Source organism: Salmo salar, chromosome 14 (assembly GCF_965601325.2).
Source record: "Salmo salar chromosome 14, fSalSal1, whole genome shotgun sequence".
Lineage (NCBI taxonomy): Eukaryota > Metazoa > Chordata > Actinopteri > Salmoniformes > Salmonidae > Salmo > Salmo salar.
Genome location: NC_138304.1, coordinates 74,601,747 through 74,616,929, shown reverse-complemented (window position 1 = coordinate 74,616,929; position 15,183 = coordinate 74,601,747). Strand labels below are relative to the sequence as shown.

At 42.3% G+C, this 15,183-nt stretch overlaps 2 protein-coding genes across 3 annotated transcripts; one reads left to right on the top strand and one right to left on the bottom strand.

Moving 5' to 3' along the window:
* Positions 1 to 2,569: 2,569 nt before the first annotated feature.
* LOC100196669 (S100 calcium binding protein V2-like) lies at positions 2,570 to 9,607 on the top strand. Of its 2 annotated transcripts, none has more exons than XM_045693627.2 (3): positions 2,570 to 2,614; positions 5,237 to 5,368; positions 8,765 to 9,607. In XM_045693627.2, exons 1-3 carry the CDS (start codon positions 2,579 to 2,581, stop codon positions 8,933 to 8,935), a joined length of 339 nt encoding a protein of 112 aa, XP_045549583.1. In that variant the 5' UTR covers positions 2,570 to 2,578; the 3' UTR covers positions 8,936 to 9,607. The 2 variants fall into 2 exon arrangements, with proteins under 2 accessions (XP_045549583.1, NP_001135170.1); NM_001141698.1 differs by lacking the exon at positions 2,570 to 2,614 and adding an exon at positions 3,113 to 3,196 and having other exon boundaries at positions 8,765 to 9,570.
* Positions 9,599 to 14,602, bottom strand: LOC106570157 (uncharacterized). Its single transcript, XM_045694720.2, has 3 exons — positions 14,470 to 14,602; positions 13,753 to 13,804; positions 9,599 to 13,326 (listed from the first exon to the last, which is right to left on the bottom strand). The coding sequence occupies exons 1-3, from the start codon at positions 14,537 to 14,539 to the stop codon at positions 11,280 to 11,282; spliced, it is 2,169 nt and encodes a 722-aa protein (XP_045550676.1). The 5' UTR covers positions 14,540 to 14,602; the 3' UTR covers positions 9,599 to 11,279.
* Between the last annotated feature and the right edge of the window lie 581 nt (positions 14,603 to 15,183).

Below are 15,183 nucleotides of genomic sequence, written 5' to 3'. Positions count from 1 at the left end.
CTTTTTTTTTTACATCTGGCCCCTGTAAGAATATAGTTGAATAGCCCTGGTGTAGGCCATCCCTTAGTCTCCTGAACAGTGTCATTTCAACATAGGCCTAAACGTCTCTGCAACGAGACATCGTACCAGAGACATTGACAGATACCTCAGTTAGGGCTAATCAGGCTCTTAAATCCACTTCCCGTGTCTTCGCAAATTTGGGTGTCTGTTTTTCTGGAAGACAGCGAGGAGGAATGGCTCGAAAGCTCGAAAGCTCTGAAGGGAGGACACACCCTTCTCCCCAGGGATACCAGTCGCTATTGAACACGCATATGAAACCAAACAGCTGCGCATTCTAGAGACACACTAAGCGTTTTACTGTGGTCTTCGATTATGACATGAACTCGTTTTTACAAGCATGTGTTTAACAGAGGTGGGTGGTAGTGCGAAGCAACGGGTTTGGACCAATGATGTATATAAACCCTGAATTGATTATTCTATGTATTGGCCATTGAGAGCCACTGGTCAGCCACATCCCAAAACGTTCATCTTCTTCTGGTGAAGCCATGCTTTCGTGGATTTGGATGTGTGCTTTGGGTCGTTGTCGTGCTGAAAGGTGAACTTCCTCTTCATCTTCAGCTTTCTAACGGACGCCTGAAGGTTTTGTGCCAAAATTGCCTGGTATTTGGAACTGTTCATAATTCCCTCCACCCTGACTAAGGCCCCGGTTCCAGCTGAAGAAAAACAGCCCCAAAGCATGATGCTGCCACCACCATGCTTCACTGTGGGTATGGTGTTCTTTGGGTGATGTGCAGTGTTGTTTTTGCGCCAAACATACCTTTTGGAAATATGGCCAAAAAGTTCAACCTTGGTCTCATCAGACCATAACACATTTTCCCACGTGCTTTTGGGGGACTTGATGTTTGTTTTTGCAAACTTCAGCAGGGCTTGGATGTTTTTCATTGTAAGAAAAGGCTTCCGTCTTGCCACCCTACCCCATAGCCCATTCACATGAAGAATACGGGAGATTGTTGTCACATGTAGCACACAGCCAGTACCTGCTAGAAATTCCTGCAGTTCCTTTAATGTTGCTGTAGGCCTCTTGGAAGCCTCCCTGACCAGTTTTCTTCTCGTCTTTTCATACATTTTGGAGGGACGTCCAGTTCTTGGTAATGTCTCTGTGGTGCCATATTTTCTCCACTTGATGATGACTGTCTTCACTGTGTTCCATGGTATATGTAATGCTTTGGAAATTATTTTGTACCCTTCTCCTGACTGATATCACTCAACAATGAGATCCCTCTGAATCTTTGGAAGCTCTCTGCAGACCATGGCTTTTGCTCTGAGATGCAACTAAGAAAATGTCAGGACAATCCTACTAGAACAGCTGAACTTTATTTGTGATTAATCAGAGTCACTTTAAATGATGGCAGGTGTGTAATGACTTCTATTTAACATGAGTTTGAATGTGATTGGTTAATTCTGAACACAGCCACATCCCCAGTTATGCAACCAGGTTATTGTAAGGTTTTTATTTGTCATTTTTCCCCCTCAAAGATTTCAGTTTGTTTTTCAATTGAATTGTTCACGTTATAGGTCACATTAAAGGTGGAAAAAGTTCTGACATGATTTATCTTTGTCTCATTATTTTACATCACAAAAACCTGGCATTTTAACAGGGGTGTGTAGACTTTTTAAATCCACTGTAGATAAAATGCAACTGTGTTCGTTGTCCGTAGTTTATGCTTGTCCATACCCTAACCCCACCGCCACCATGGGGCAGTCTGTTCACAACCTTGACATAAGCAAACCACTCGCCCACACAACACCATACACATGGTCTGAGTTGTGAGGCTGGTTGGATGTACTGCCAAATTCTCTAAAACGACGTTGGAAGTGGCTTATGGTAGAAAAATTAACATTAAATTATCTGGCAACAGCTCTGGTGGACATTCCTGCAGTCAGCATGCCAATAGCACACTCCCTCAAAACTTGAGACATCTGTGGCATTGTGCTGTGTACCAAAACTACACATTTTAGGGTGGCTGTTTATATTCCCAGCACAAGGTGCACCTGTGTAATCATGCTGTTTAATCAGCTTCTTGATATGCCATACCTGTCAGGTGGATGGATTAACTTGGCAGAGGAGAAATGCTCATTAAAAGGGATGTCCTCTCTAGGTTTCTTCCTAGGTTTTGGCTTTCCTAGGGAGTTTTTCCCAGCCACCGTGCTTCTACACCTGCATTACTTGCTGTTTGGGGTTTTAGGCTGGGTTTCTGTACAGCACTTTGATATATCAGCTGATGTAAGAAGGGCTATATAAATACATTTGATTTGATGTATCATTTCAGCAATGGCCTAAAAACAAAGGTAATGGACAGATCCAGTTTTATCTAGTCCCATGTCTGCCCACCCCTCTGTCTCTATAGTCATGAAACCGGCTTTCAAGAATGTGGTCGCGCCTGTTCATTGTGAGCGCATCGCTTTTTCCAGCATTTCCTTCTCAACCTCTGATGACTTATCAAAGTGAATGTAGGGCTAATGGAAATTGGAACAGACAGTGACAAACGACTTTTATTATAAACGACCTCGAAAAAAAATGCCAATGGGGACCGTCCGTGCATGGTTCAAAAAGGTTTCTTACAATATTGGGAAATGTATTATTTTGGTGGATATTCAAAGCTTTACAGAAACTGCATAAAATAGGTAGGCTTATATGAGGGGTTAAAATTTACAACAATAAAGAAGAAAAACTCCAGCCTAAACTTGCAGACTGTTTCAACTTTTGCTAAATGTTTCCAGATGTTGAGTGACGCAGACGCAGGCTCTATTCTTGAATAGCCTACATTTTAAATACAGAACTCTGTAGGCTACTCACTGCAAAACGTGGAATACTTCGAAACAAAAGAGAACTTCGCAATAATAGTTAAAAGAAGGGTGGTAGGCCTATATGACTGTATGTAGACTTTCTGCCTCGTGAAGTTTACAGTCCCAATGCATCGAGTTACACTGAGCGCACTATAATTTTCCCCATATCTTTCTCGACTGACACGGAAGGTGGAATCGAGTTGCAGTTGTATTTTTTTGGGGGAGTGGGAGGATTTAGGAAGCAATGGAACACTGAGCGAGAAAAGTAACAATTAGCATACCGAACGTCGCAGAGAGAAAACTTAACTTTGAAAAAGGACAGCACAAAACGATCCAAATGGCTGAACAGGTAGGCCTACTATACAATTTTAAAATCAGCACTTGTCGAAACGTTGCACTTGAAGAGATGGTGGCTTTACTCGTCCTAGAAGCAAGGAATGGAGTTGTTGCATTCTTTTGGTGATAACTTCCCCCAACTTCTACGCATCGGTCTGATTACCGTTGGAAGTGGCACAGATGTAGTTTAACCAAAATTCCATTGACATATTATGCTATCCAATTTATATCATGACACAGTCCATGAGATCGTATTATTTTTATAGGCGCGTTTGCATATAGCCAACTTTCCATGCACTCTTAACGCGAGTTTACAAGTTATCATTTGAATACACTGATCAGTGTGCATGCTGGAACAGCATCAAATAATATGGCCAATAACAAATTAATCTAAGCCATATGTTGATGAGGGAGCAAGGAGCAATTCTCAGTTGTGTCAATAGACAGAGACCGTGTATGGAAATGGGAAGCACGGGGTGGCAATCAGTCCATTCAGAATCTGTCCTCATGGCCTAGGACACAGAAACCTTCTTTGAATATAGGCTAGTGTGTGAGGGATGACAGCTAGACGAACAGAAATACAGACAGACATTCATACAATGCGATGCTTACTGTCGGCGAGCAAGCGCCGTACCATTGTTACGTACTGTATCAATTTTCTGACTTTTGTTGGCTGCGGTGAGCTATGTGTGGAAACGTTATAAAATGAACACTGTAGTAGGATTAGGCCTACCACGAGATTTTTATGGTGGCCTAGTGAGGCAGGCTTTTTATTCTACATTATTTCCTACCCTGAAAACTGAAACAACAACTTTGTTTTTGGATGTGTCAATGAATTTGGTTTAGTGTTTAAGAGAATACAGTTTGAAGTCACCACTGATTCCTCTCCCTGTTGCTCAAGCCTCCCATACACGAACAGGGCACGGACCATAAATCGGCCCTGGCATTTCTAAGACACTGGCCAAGTTTTTCCTCGAGGCCCCCATACTGGCTCATTTTCCCAGATAGGCCCCCATTATTAGCCAGTTCGTTTTGCGTGAAAAATCTAAGTTAGACAGGCCCGATGGGCTAAAAATTGAACAGCCCATCTGCAAATGCCAGATGGCCAGTTCGCCCCTGGCACACCCTGAAAATAAACAGTGAGGGGTTGAGCTGTCATACTGTAGCTACCCCAATCTGCGGGTATTTCCAGTACCTTCTACATGTAGACCAGTTGTCTGAATGTGCCTTCCAATAGTCTCTCATTACTTAAACTTACTCCTCCCGCCCCACCCACAGATGCTCACATTTCAATAGCGTATTCAAATATCTATTTGAATAGGGGTGAGTGACATAGCAAAGTCCCTGAACAGTTATTTAATGTCAGTGATTTAGGATATAAATAAAAAGTAGTATGAACAAAAACCCAACAGTTACAATAGATTGGGTGTTTGGATGTTGGTTTAAAGAGAGTATGGAATGATGACCTTCACAATGACCAACTTAACAGGTCTGTGTGACACAGTTTCATATTCCACTGACAAACATACCGTCTACTTTCCAAACAGGTGATGTGTAACCTGGAAGTATAACTGATCTTGTTGGAGTATAACTGTTCTCGTATTGTTTCTCACAATTTTTTTGGTTAACCACTAAGCTTTCAGTGACACTGATACTGTGAAAGGTGCAAGTTAATTAACTGAATGGAGAAGTGCGTGATATGTGCGGAGAAGAATGCTGCAGTGTTGTTCGATGTTGTTGAGATGAAGTAATTCAAGGACAGGGTTAAACATCGGAGTGTCGTCTTTGCGTAAACTTCTGACGCATGGAGGCATGCAAGATATGCACTTGAGGACGGATGTGAGTGTGTCTGATTGTTTTGGTATTTGGGACTAAATTGAGTGGAGGTCGGTACACTTCGGCACGAACCTGGGGAGTCTGTCTGATGAATATGTTAACTTTCTTTCTTTCTTAATGATCTATTATAATAATAAACTTCAAAGGACGCTTTCCTTATTGTTATATTATTTGATTCCCCCACCCTAACACGTTTATTTCTCCTCCTCTGGCGCAGCACTCCGACCTGGAAAAGGCCATCAACACTTTGGTCACAAAGTTCCATGCCGCTGCGGCCAATAAAGGTCCCACGCTCCAAACCAAAGAGTTCAAAGACCTCCTCGCCTCCCAGCTGCCCAACTTAGTCAAGGTACATAAGCTACAACGGTCGGCTACGTTGCCCTCACCCTCCCTGGCCACACCTGCCATTGATTCTACCAGTAGGGCGTGGCTCTGACTCTTACCCCCCCCCCCCCCCCCCCCCACTCAACCACACACACACAGTACACACCGCATCCTATGACTCCCAAACAAACACTCAGGAAAAGCCTGTAGGCGTCGGTTGCCAGATTCAATACAAATACAAGGTTTCTGTAATCTACTGTGCTTCAGTCACCAATTGAGTTTTAAACATGCTTTATTTCAATCACTGAAAAGGCCAATCTTTCTTGCCATGTATTCATGTTGGAACTGGCTGCTTAGTTGTCTCAGGCCTAAGGCGGTTTTCCAGGATGAGTCTGAATCTACCAGAGGGTGACAAAGCTAGCTATGCTTTTGAAAAACAGGAAATGGCCGGTTCAAATACATGAGCAAGTGAGGAAGGCTCAAGGTTGATCTTTCATCTAGACGGGGTGAAACAAACTGACAGATAAATAAATAACTGTTTTCCAAATGAACAGAGCAGAAAATTGTTTTATTGTAATACGACTCCTTGCACCAAGTCAACTTCATCCACCATAAACGCGACAGCCAAGTAGAGTATTTCTACTACACAATAGTTGGCCACAACAGCTAGGACATATTTGTTGTGAAAGGCAATTGAGGTTAAGGGGAGGGGGCAGTATACACAACTGTTGAAGTGAATATTATGCTTAATTACCAAGTCCATATGTTTTTCATTATGCCCAGTCTTAGACTTATCCAAAACCAGAGTCTATTTCAAAGGGAAAATAATGATCACATCATTTAAATGGGATTCCAGGAAACAGCTCTTTATTATTGTCTCAGCTGTGGTGCAGCGTTCAGGACAGGAAATATTTTCCCAAATCAATTTCCTATTGTTTCCAGCAGACAGAAATATCCACTGTGTTTGCATATGCCTGGCTGGCGGCTTTATCACGTTTCAGAATTAAAATCTATTCCACATTTTGTGGTGTTACAGCCTGAATTCAAAATGTATTCATTTGTTTTTGATTGTTGATCATTGCTAGACAACCATTTTCAAGTCTTGCCATAGATTCTCAAGCCGATTAAGTCAAAACTTTAACTAGGCCACTCAAGAACATTCAGTGTCATATTTTGTAGTATTACTTAAGTGCCTTGTTGCAAACAGGATGCATATTCTGTACAGGCATCCTTCTTTTTAATCTGTCATTTAGGTTAGTATTGTGGAGTAACTACAGTGTTTTAGGACATGTTTTATTATACTTTCTTTGTTGGGGGGGGGGCTAGATCAGCTTTAATATTGAAAATAGATTGTAGTGTCCATCAATGTAATTGTCTGCTTCATTTCCAATCCCCCATATATGTTTTTGTAAATATTGACAGTACCAGTCAAAAGTTTGGACACAACTACTCATTCAAGGGTTTTTCTTTATTTTTACTATTTTCTACATTGTAGAATAATAGTGAAGACATCAAAATTACGAAATAACACATATGGAATCATGTAGTAACTAAAAAGTGTTAAACAAATCAAAATATATTTTATATTTGAGTTTCTTCAAAGTAGCCACCCTTTGCCTTGATGACAGCTTTGCACACTCTTGGCATTCTCTCAACCAGCTTCATGAGGTAGTCAGCTGGAATGCTTTCCATCATTACTTTAAGACATCTAAACTCAGCAAAAAAATAAACGTCCTCTCACAGTCAACTGTGTTTATTTTCAGCAAACTTAACATGTGTAAATATTTGTATGAACATAACAAGATTCAACAACTGAGACATAAACTGAACAAGTTCCACAGACATGTGACTAACATAAATGGAATAATGTGTCCTTGAACAAAGGGGGCGGGTCAAAATCAAAAGTAACAGTCAGTATCTGGTGTGGCCACCAGCTGCATTAAGTACTGCAGTGCATCTCCTCCTCATGGACTGCACCAGATGTACCAGTTCTTGCTGTGAGATGTTACCCCACTCTTCCACCAAGGCACCTGCAAGTTCCCGGACATTTCAAGAGGAATGGCCCTAGCCCTCACCCTCCGATCCAACAGGTCTCAGATGTGCTCAATGGGATTGAGATCCAGGCTCTTCGCTGGCCATGGCAGAACACTGACATTCCTGTCTTGCAGGAAATCACGCACAGAACGAGCAGTATAGCTGGTGGCATTGTCATGCTGGAGGGTCATGTCAGGATGAGCCTGCAGGAAGGGTACCACATGAGGGAGGAGGATGTCTTCCCTGTAACGCACAGCGTTGAGATTGCCTGCAATGACAACAAGCTCAGTCCGATGATGCTGTGACACACCGCCCCAGACCATGACGGAACTGCACCTCCAAATTGATCCCGTTCCAGAGTACAGGCCTCGGTGTAACGCTCATTCCTTCGACAATAAACGCGAATCCGACCATCACCCCTGGTGAGACAAAACCGTGACTCGTCAGTGAAGAGCACTTTTTGCCAGTCCTGTCTGGTCCAGCGACGGTGGGTTTGTGCCCATAGGCGACGTTGTTGCCGGTGATGTCTGGTGAGGACCTGCCTTTAAACAGGCCTACAAGCCCTCTGTCCAGGTGTTGTTACACGTGGTCTGCCACTGCGAGGACGATCAGCTGTCCATCCTGTCTCCCTGTAACGCTGTCTTAGGGGTCTCACAGTACAGACATTGCAATTTATTGCCCTGGCCACATCTGCAGTCCTCATGCCTTCTTGCAGCATTCCTAAGGCACGTTCACGCAGATGAGCAGGGACCCTGGGCGTCTTTCTTTTGGTGTTTTTCAGAGTCAGTAGAAAGGCCTCTTTAGTGTCCTAAGTTTTCATAACTGTGACCTTAATTGCCTACCGTTTGTAAGCTGTTAGTGTCTTAACGACCGTTCCACAGGTGCAAGTTCATTAATTGTTTATGGTTCATTGAACAAGCATGGAAAACAGTGTTTAAACCCTTTACAGTGAAGATCTGTTAAGTTATTTGGATTTTTACGAATTATCTTTAAAAGACAGGGCTGAGTTTATAACCACTAGAGGGTAACAAAGCCTAAAACATGTGACACGGTTAGTTGACAAAGTACTCACATGCTGTATTTATAGAGCTGCATACAGTTAAAGAGATGCCAATAGTAGATTATGAAGTCAAACATGTTGACAGTAGTTATTCAGTTTAATGATTGATACAATAATTACTGATGGGAATAGCAGTACTGTTATGAATGTAGCCTACTGAGTGATGTAGGCAACAATGTTATACACTCAAAATTGTAATAGACTAATTGCTAACTTGCTTCTAATACATGTCTATGCATGATTACTTAATTGCTTATTACCTGTCAATAAGTTAAATATCGTGTCCATATAATGAAGAGTTGTTTTTGTGCTCCCTCCCTCCCCCAGACTGGAGGCTCAGAGCAAGGCCTGGGCGAGGTGATGAGACAGATGGGTGTGTCGGACGGCGAGGGAATCACCTTCAAACACTTCTGGGGCTTGATCCAATCACTGGCCACCACGCAGCATGGTCTTCTCAGCAGCGAGAAGGTGTCCAAGTGCAGCTGTGTGCTCCTGTGAGGTCCATGCCTTCTGACGGTGGTGTGAGCCAGGGGGAACCAGACAGCCTCATAGTATCCCACCCAGTGTCAGTAGCCCTTCTCACCGCACTGCTCCCATCCAGACCTGGACACTCACATAGTACTCACCCCCTCCACTACAGGCCTTTTTATGTACATCTCCCATGCTTGGTAGTGCCAGCAGTGCTCATCTCTTAGCTCTATACCACTTGGTTTACAGGATTTTTGTTATACTCCCTGAGTGTTATAAGTGTTGGTCTTTCCATCCAAATATCCCTTCTATTCAAATATCCCCATTCTCAAACCCTGAACGGCTTTCCTATAGGCCTACTACCAGTGTAACCACTACAAAGAATCCTTAGATGACATATGACCCAAAGTGAAACCAGAAAACCACGAGCCAGCTTTTGGTGCTTTGCAAGAAATAAATATGAATTTACATATGGCAGTACACATTAGTGGAAAGCACCATTGAGCCACCAGTAGTCTCATACATACAGTACTGGTGATGCAGTGTCCCCATAGCATGTTTCCTTAAACAATGTTTTCCCCACTGTGGTATTGCAGTTTTGTATTTATACTTTGTAATTCTCTTTATTCTGGCCATTGTAATAACATCTTAAAACATGACCAAAAATGTTCTAATAAAATATTGCAACAGTGGTGACCTCCATTATTATGATTTATTTTGGTTGAATTAGCACTTTAATCATTAATCGACATATTACCCACTGACAGATAAGCATTTCCCAAAATACATTTTGCGATCAAAAAAAAAAAATCATCATATACATATTTCAGTGTATGAACTAGAAGGTGTATAGTTGTCACAACTATACAGCACACGTATCATATTCAGTGTGTAATTGTTACACTTTTACTACAGTATTATCTATTAGGCAAATGTCATTTATTACACATTTTCATACAACCTCTGAACATCACATTGTCAAATTAATCAGCTCATTTTGAATTGTTCAATGTGAATGTCTTATCTAAACTTTCACAGTTTGTAGATTTGCATTCATCCATGACAGCTACTAGAAGCAGTATTTTTGCATGAGTGCTAGCAGGTCTAGTGAATCCCTGTACGGAGAATGCCATTCTAAAATTCTGAACTACAATCCCCAATGCTAAAAGCAATGGTATCTTCCTAAGTCAGCGATACAGTTTTTTACAGTCACATTATGCTTCGCAATTATTCAAAAAACCAAGCCAACACAGCAACTTACTTACTTAATTAGGCCTTTTGTATTCCTTACGGAACCTAGCCAACACACCAACCCAGAACTCAAAGGATGAATCTCTGGATGGATGAATATTTAATAGATAGTACAGAAATTACCCTCAGAAATGATTATACATTTTTGTGTCAATAAACTGGTACCAATACTAGCTAGAACCATATTCTGATGTATATCATTTTGTGCTAAATAAAAGCAAATGGTGCTAAATCTAACAATATTCCTTACAGGTTTGGAAACTTGATGGCCTAAACATTAAGGAATGTTTCATTATTTGGATAATTGCCCATAACTGATAACCACACACCACACCAATCACAATTAGGCCTACTTCGGGAAATAAGTGGAGATGGATTTAAATGCCACACACAAATGTTTCTTGAAACAGCATTTTGCCCATAGAGATTAACATAGACATGAGACATTAATTATAAACCAGGTAGTTTGGGTCCTGGATGATGATTGGCTGAAACTGCATTTTAGCCGTGTGTGTGTGTATATCAGACAATATTTGTTATTCTTTTTATTTAAACTTTATTTAACTAGGCAAGTCAGTTAAGAACAAATTCTTATTTACAATGACGGCCTACCCCGGCCAAACCCGGACGACGCTGGGCCAATTGTGCGCCGCCCTATGGGACTCCCAATCACGGCCGGATGTGATGCAGCCTGGATTCGGACCAGGTACTGCAGTGGCGCCTCTTGCACTGGGATGCAGTGTCTTAGACCACTGTGCCACTCGGGAGCCTGAATATACCACGGCTATGATTCAAAAATACTTGTTAACTATTCTATTTATGTTGGTAACCAGTTTATAAGCGCAATAAGGCAACTCAGGGGTTTGTGGTAAATGGCCAAAATACTGTACCGCGGCCAAGAGCTGTATCCAGACACTCCTCTTCGTGTTCTGCATGAGAACAGCCCTTAGTCGTAAAACATTGGTCAATATACCACACCCCCTCGGCCCATATTGCTTAATTAGACATCAATTAAACTATAATTTTGCCTCCCATATTCAACGGAAATTAGCCAGTAACAATGATTACAATTTTGCAATCTCATTGAATAGGGTTTAGGTCATCTAGCAGCCATGTACTATCCTCATGCTCTGCATCCTCTGGCCAGCTTCTTCCCCTCTGGCGTTCCTCGAAAGAATTCAAGGTAAGATGAAAACACGTATTTATTCATGACCTTGACCCTCCCGAAGATATCGAGCTCTGTCTCCTGGTCGTGGTCGACGCCACTCATAATCTGCTTGGACTTGGCAAAGAGGGCATTCTCCTTGGAAACAACCTGATCCAGCCAGTCGAGTGTGTCTCGTTTGGTCATCATCTCCTCAGCTTTGCCCACCGTGCAGCCATAGAACCCACGTCTACTGCGTTCAAGCCAAGGGTCGTCCCCTACCATAGGGTGGTCATCCCCAACAAAGGCTGTACAGAGCGAGCTGTCAGAGCCTTGGGATCGGCCCACCTCGCAAGCGATAACACTCATAAGGAAGAGCGAGAATGTGCGGAAGTTTCGGACGGATGCAGAGAACACAGCAGCCATGAAGTAGTGGCCCCAGCGTTCACAGTCCTGGACACATCGTTGCAGCTGGAACGTCTGGCGGCAGAAGTTGTTGAATTCGGATGCCTTGAGCCCCTGTCTAAGCTCTTGGAGGGAATAGTCCTCCTTCTGGTGCCGGAAAGCATCAGTGAATTTCTCAATTTCTTCCAGATGGTTAGAATGAATGTACTTCCCCACCAGGGAGGCGTAGAAGGTTCTCCTCTGCACCTTAAAGATGCAGTCGTTCAGAACGTAATACAAGTCAAAGTCGGCGTCTTCCCTGGCGTTGTACCTGATCTCCACCAGCAGATCGAGAATGGTGGTGAGGTGCTTGATGGGAATGTCTTCCATGGGTTGGTGGTCAGCCAGCCACACGGACGTGAGGTTCCCCTGGTCGTGCACTGGTATGTAATCTGGAGCGCGCCTTCTTTCATTTTCCTCAAAAAACAGGCTCCATGTAAGCCCCTCTAAACAGTCAATTGAGGTGTACTTCTTACGCAAGTTTGCTGAGACAAACATTTGAGGGTGGGTTGGCCATTCTAAAGTCTGTATGTATAGGGCGTGCCCCTGGTAGTTGGGAATGACCTGTCCTCTGTCGTCTCCCTCCACTCTGGTCAGCAGGTTACCGTTCTGGTCCAGCTGGGCGATGACTTTCTTACTGTCGTCTTTGTCCCTCCAGACCCCTTCTTCCCTGGTCACCTTCTCTCCATTGGGCCTGACGGATAGTGCTGAGCTCCTCAGGTGCAGTTTGGTCTCCACGTTGAGTGAGATGAGCGCTCGTAGCAGCCGCTCTGCAAACTGGAGGTCCTTTCCTAGTGCACAGCCCACCAGGCTGAGAGTGTGCAGATGCCCATCTTCTATCTTCATGGCCACCACGACTTTGGCAAGCTCCTCTGGCCCATAACCTCCTAGTCTGGCCACACCATCACTGCCCTTGCTGCCATGACCCACCAGTAGGACACGACTGTCTCTGGTCAAACGGGTCTGAGAGCCCCTGAGGACTTTCAGCGCCCCCTTGTGGTACCTCAGTAGAGTCGACACAGAGGGGCGCTTCTCAAAGAGGAAGGAGGCTGACTCCATCACTACAGGGTCATCCTCCAGGATCACTATATTCTGGTGGTCAGAATAAATCAAAATGTCCCTCACATTTACATTATGACCATAGGACACATTTACCTCAGATACAGTATCGTGTTGATCAATTCTATCAGAGTCAATCTGGATTAATGATTTTGGTGTGACTGTCTTAAAAAGACTAGAGAACAAGTGTAAAGACATTGTGACAACCTCTAATAAACCTGTTATTACTTTCACCACCAAACGAGTAGCTTCTGATTGAACGAGGTACAAAATCATTTTCAAACCACTTTCACAGTACCTCCTTAGTATAATATGGCTAACACTGACATTTCCAAACAGCCTACAATGTGACTCAGATGTGATAAGGGCTTTCACGGGCCACAACTTGGCACTATTGGACACTGCACAGGCTTTCTGTGGCTTGACATGCTCATGTAAATCAGCACTGGATCCTACAGTATCTGAGTATGTTAGTGAAGAGGCAAGGCCCTGTGGAGTCTTTTCAGTTGGTGGCAGTATGTACCTGACAAAACCAGAACTAGGTTAGAAAAAAAGAACAATATCTTCATAGTTCCTCATTTTCAACAAGGTGATTTAGGCATGTTATTTGGATTATGCTACAAAGGTCCTAAAAGGTCATAGGTTTTGCACGCTATGATGCTTATCAAACCTGGATCATTGAAATACTACATTGAAAAAAAATCTATAATGCATGTTACACAATTCAAATAACTGCATTCACAATTCAAATAACTGCATTCACAATTTAAATAACTGCATTCACAATTCAAATAACTGCATTCACAATTAAAATAACTGCATTCACAATTCAAATAACTGCATTCACAATTCAAATAACTGCACTCACAATTCAAATAACTGCATTCAAAACACATTTGGATATAAATGCTGGTGAACAGAAGTTTTGAAAATGTTGTTGATACCTTACCTATCAGTTGTATTGGACTCACATGACACATTCTGAGTTTCCCAGTCCACTCCTTTGCAAACAGACATTACAAGCATTTTAAACCAAAAACTCACATGATACCTCTTGTTGTGAGTATAAGGCATGTAGGCTCTGTCTAGTGTGTTGTTGCTTTGCTGGAGCAAGGTCAGACATAAAGAACACTGGTACTGTATACTTTTATTTTGTCAAAGTCCCATTAGCAGCTGCAAATTAATGCAATGAACTTCAGGTCAAATTTACTTCAGCTGAATGAAATTTAGCGAGCCGTATCCCGTTTTGACATAATGGCATATAATATTGTAATTTCCTTTCTTTTTTTTATCATGGCTTTAAGCCTATGCAATATAACTTCATATATTTTCAGGTAAAGCAAGGCTATCAGCAATACCCTCACCCTTTTTGATGCTTGTGTTTTGCTCAGTGGGTACTGTTACAGTATATCTGACTCTCTGGCACAGAATATACTGAAATATGTCTCTTCAACTGACCACTGTCTAGACAAAAAAAATGAATATTTCGGGGATGGTACTATTGGGACTATTTACAACTGACATGGTCAGGTCATTTCTATTGTAAAAAAAATATACATTTCTGAAAAAAGTATAATTCTAGACTAGATCAAAACAACATACACACCCAATGAATATCCCGAACAAATAAATGGATGTTGTCTAAGAGGAAATTTATTTATCTCACCTGCAACATAAGGCTTTGGGGTCAAAGACGACTGAAGGATGAAGGTAAGGTAAAAGCTTAGGGTCCTCATTGTAACACTCGAAGGGTTTTAGAGACTTTCTGCTGCATTCATCATCGCCAACAAATAGGCAAATAGGGTTCCTGGGGTGTGGTTGCTATATACAAAGATGGTTAAGTTTGGCTCTTGGACACACGTGACTGTTTGACTGTGATAACTCAAGGCAAATGTAACCAGATAAGGAAGAAGGTAAAGCTAACCATGACATGGTATAGCAGAGAACGTGGGGATTGCACTACAAGAATATACTTAACCTTAATAAAGACAACAAAGAATATTTGGTACTCTAGGGAGTGTGTCTAGGAATTTATAAGAAATTGAATTCATTAGTTAAATGGGCATCAATGGTTAACATTCTGGAAAAGTGGGGTAGTATTGAGAAATGTATTATTTCTTCCAACAAGTGTATTCTAACATGACAGTGCACAGCTATAGTGCACAGTTGTTCATATTAACAACATTTCTGGAGAGGATAGAGTCGTGGATTCAAATGTCACTCTGCTGTGACCCATGTGATGGTAGCCTAAGGAACTGGTGTAGTAAAACAGGTGCTACGTGGTGTAAAATACTGGCCTCTTAGAAGCAATTGAGACGTGTCCTTATGAAGAAAAAGCAGTTATTCAAAAGAGATAGTATAGGCCTAATTGCGATCATTG

Excerpts from the sequence above, each read along its gene's own strand:
- LOC100196669 (XM_045693627.2), top strand. The coding sequence starts at position 2,579 with ATGCCAATGGGGACCGTCCGTGCATGGTTCAAAAAG. Across the intron at positions 2,615-5,236 it reads TCCGTGCATGGTTCAAAAAG|CACTCCGACCTGGAAAAGGC; the intron begins GTTTCTTACAAT and ends CCTCTGGCGCAG. Across the intron at positions 5,369-8,764 it reads AGCTGCCCAACTTAGTCAAG|ACTGGAGGCTCAGAGCAAGG; the intron begins GTACATAAGCTA and ends TCCCTCCCCCAG.
- LOC106570157 (XM_045694720.2), bottom strand. The coding sequence starts at position 14,539 with ATGAGGACCCTAAGCTTTTACCTTACCTTCATCCTTCAGTCGTCTTTG. Across the intron at positions 13,805-14,469 it reads CCCAAAGCCTTATGTTGCAG|GAGTGGACTGGGAAACTCAG; the intron begins GTGAGATAAATA and ends CTGTTTGCAAAG. Across the intron at positions 13,327-13,752 it reads GAGTCCAATACAACTGATAG|GTACATACTGCCACCAACTG; the intron begins GTAAGGTATCAA and ends TGGTTTTGTCAG.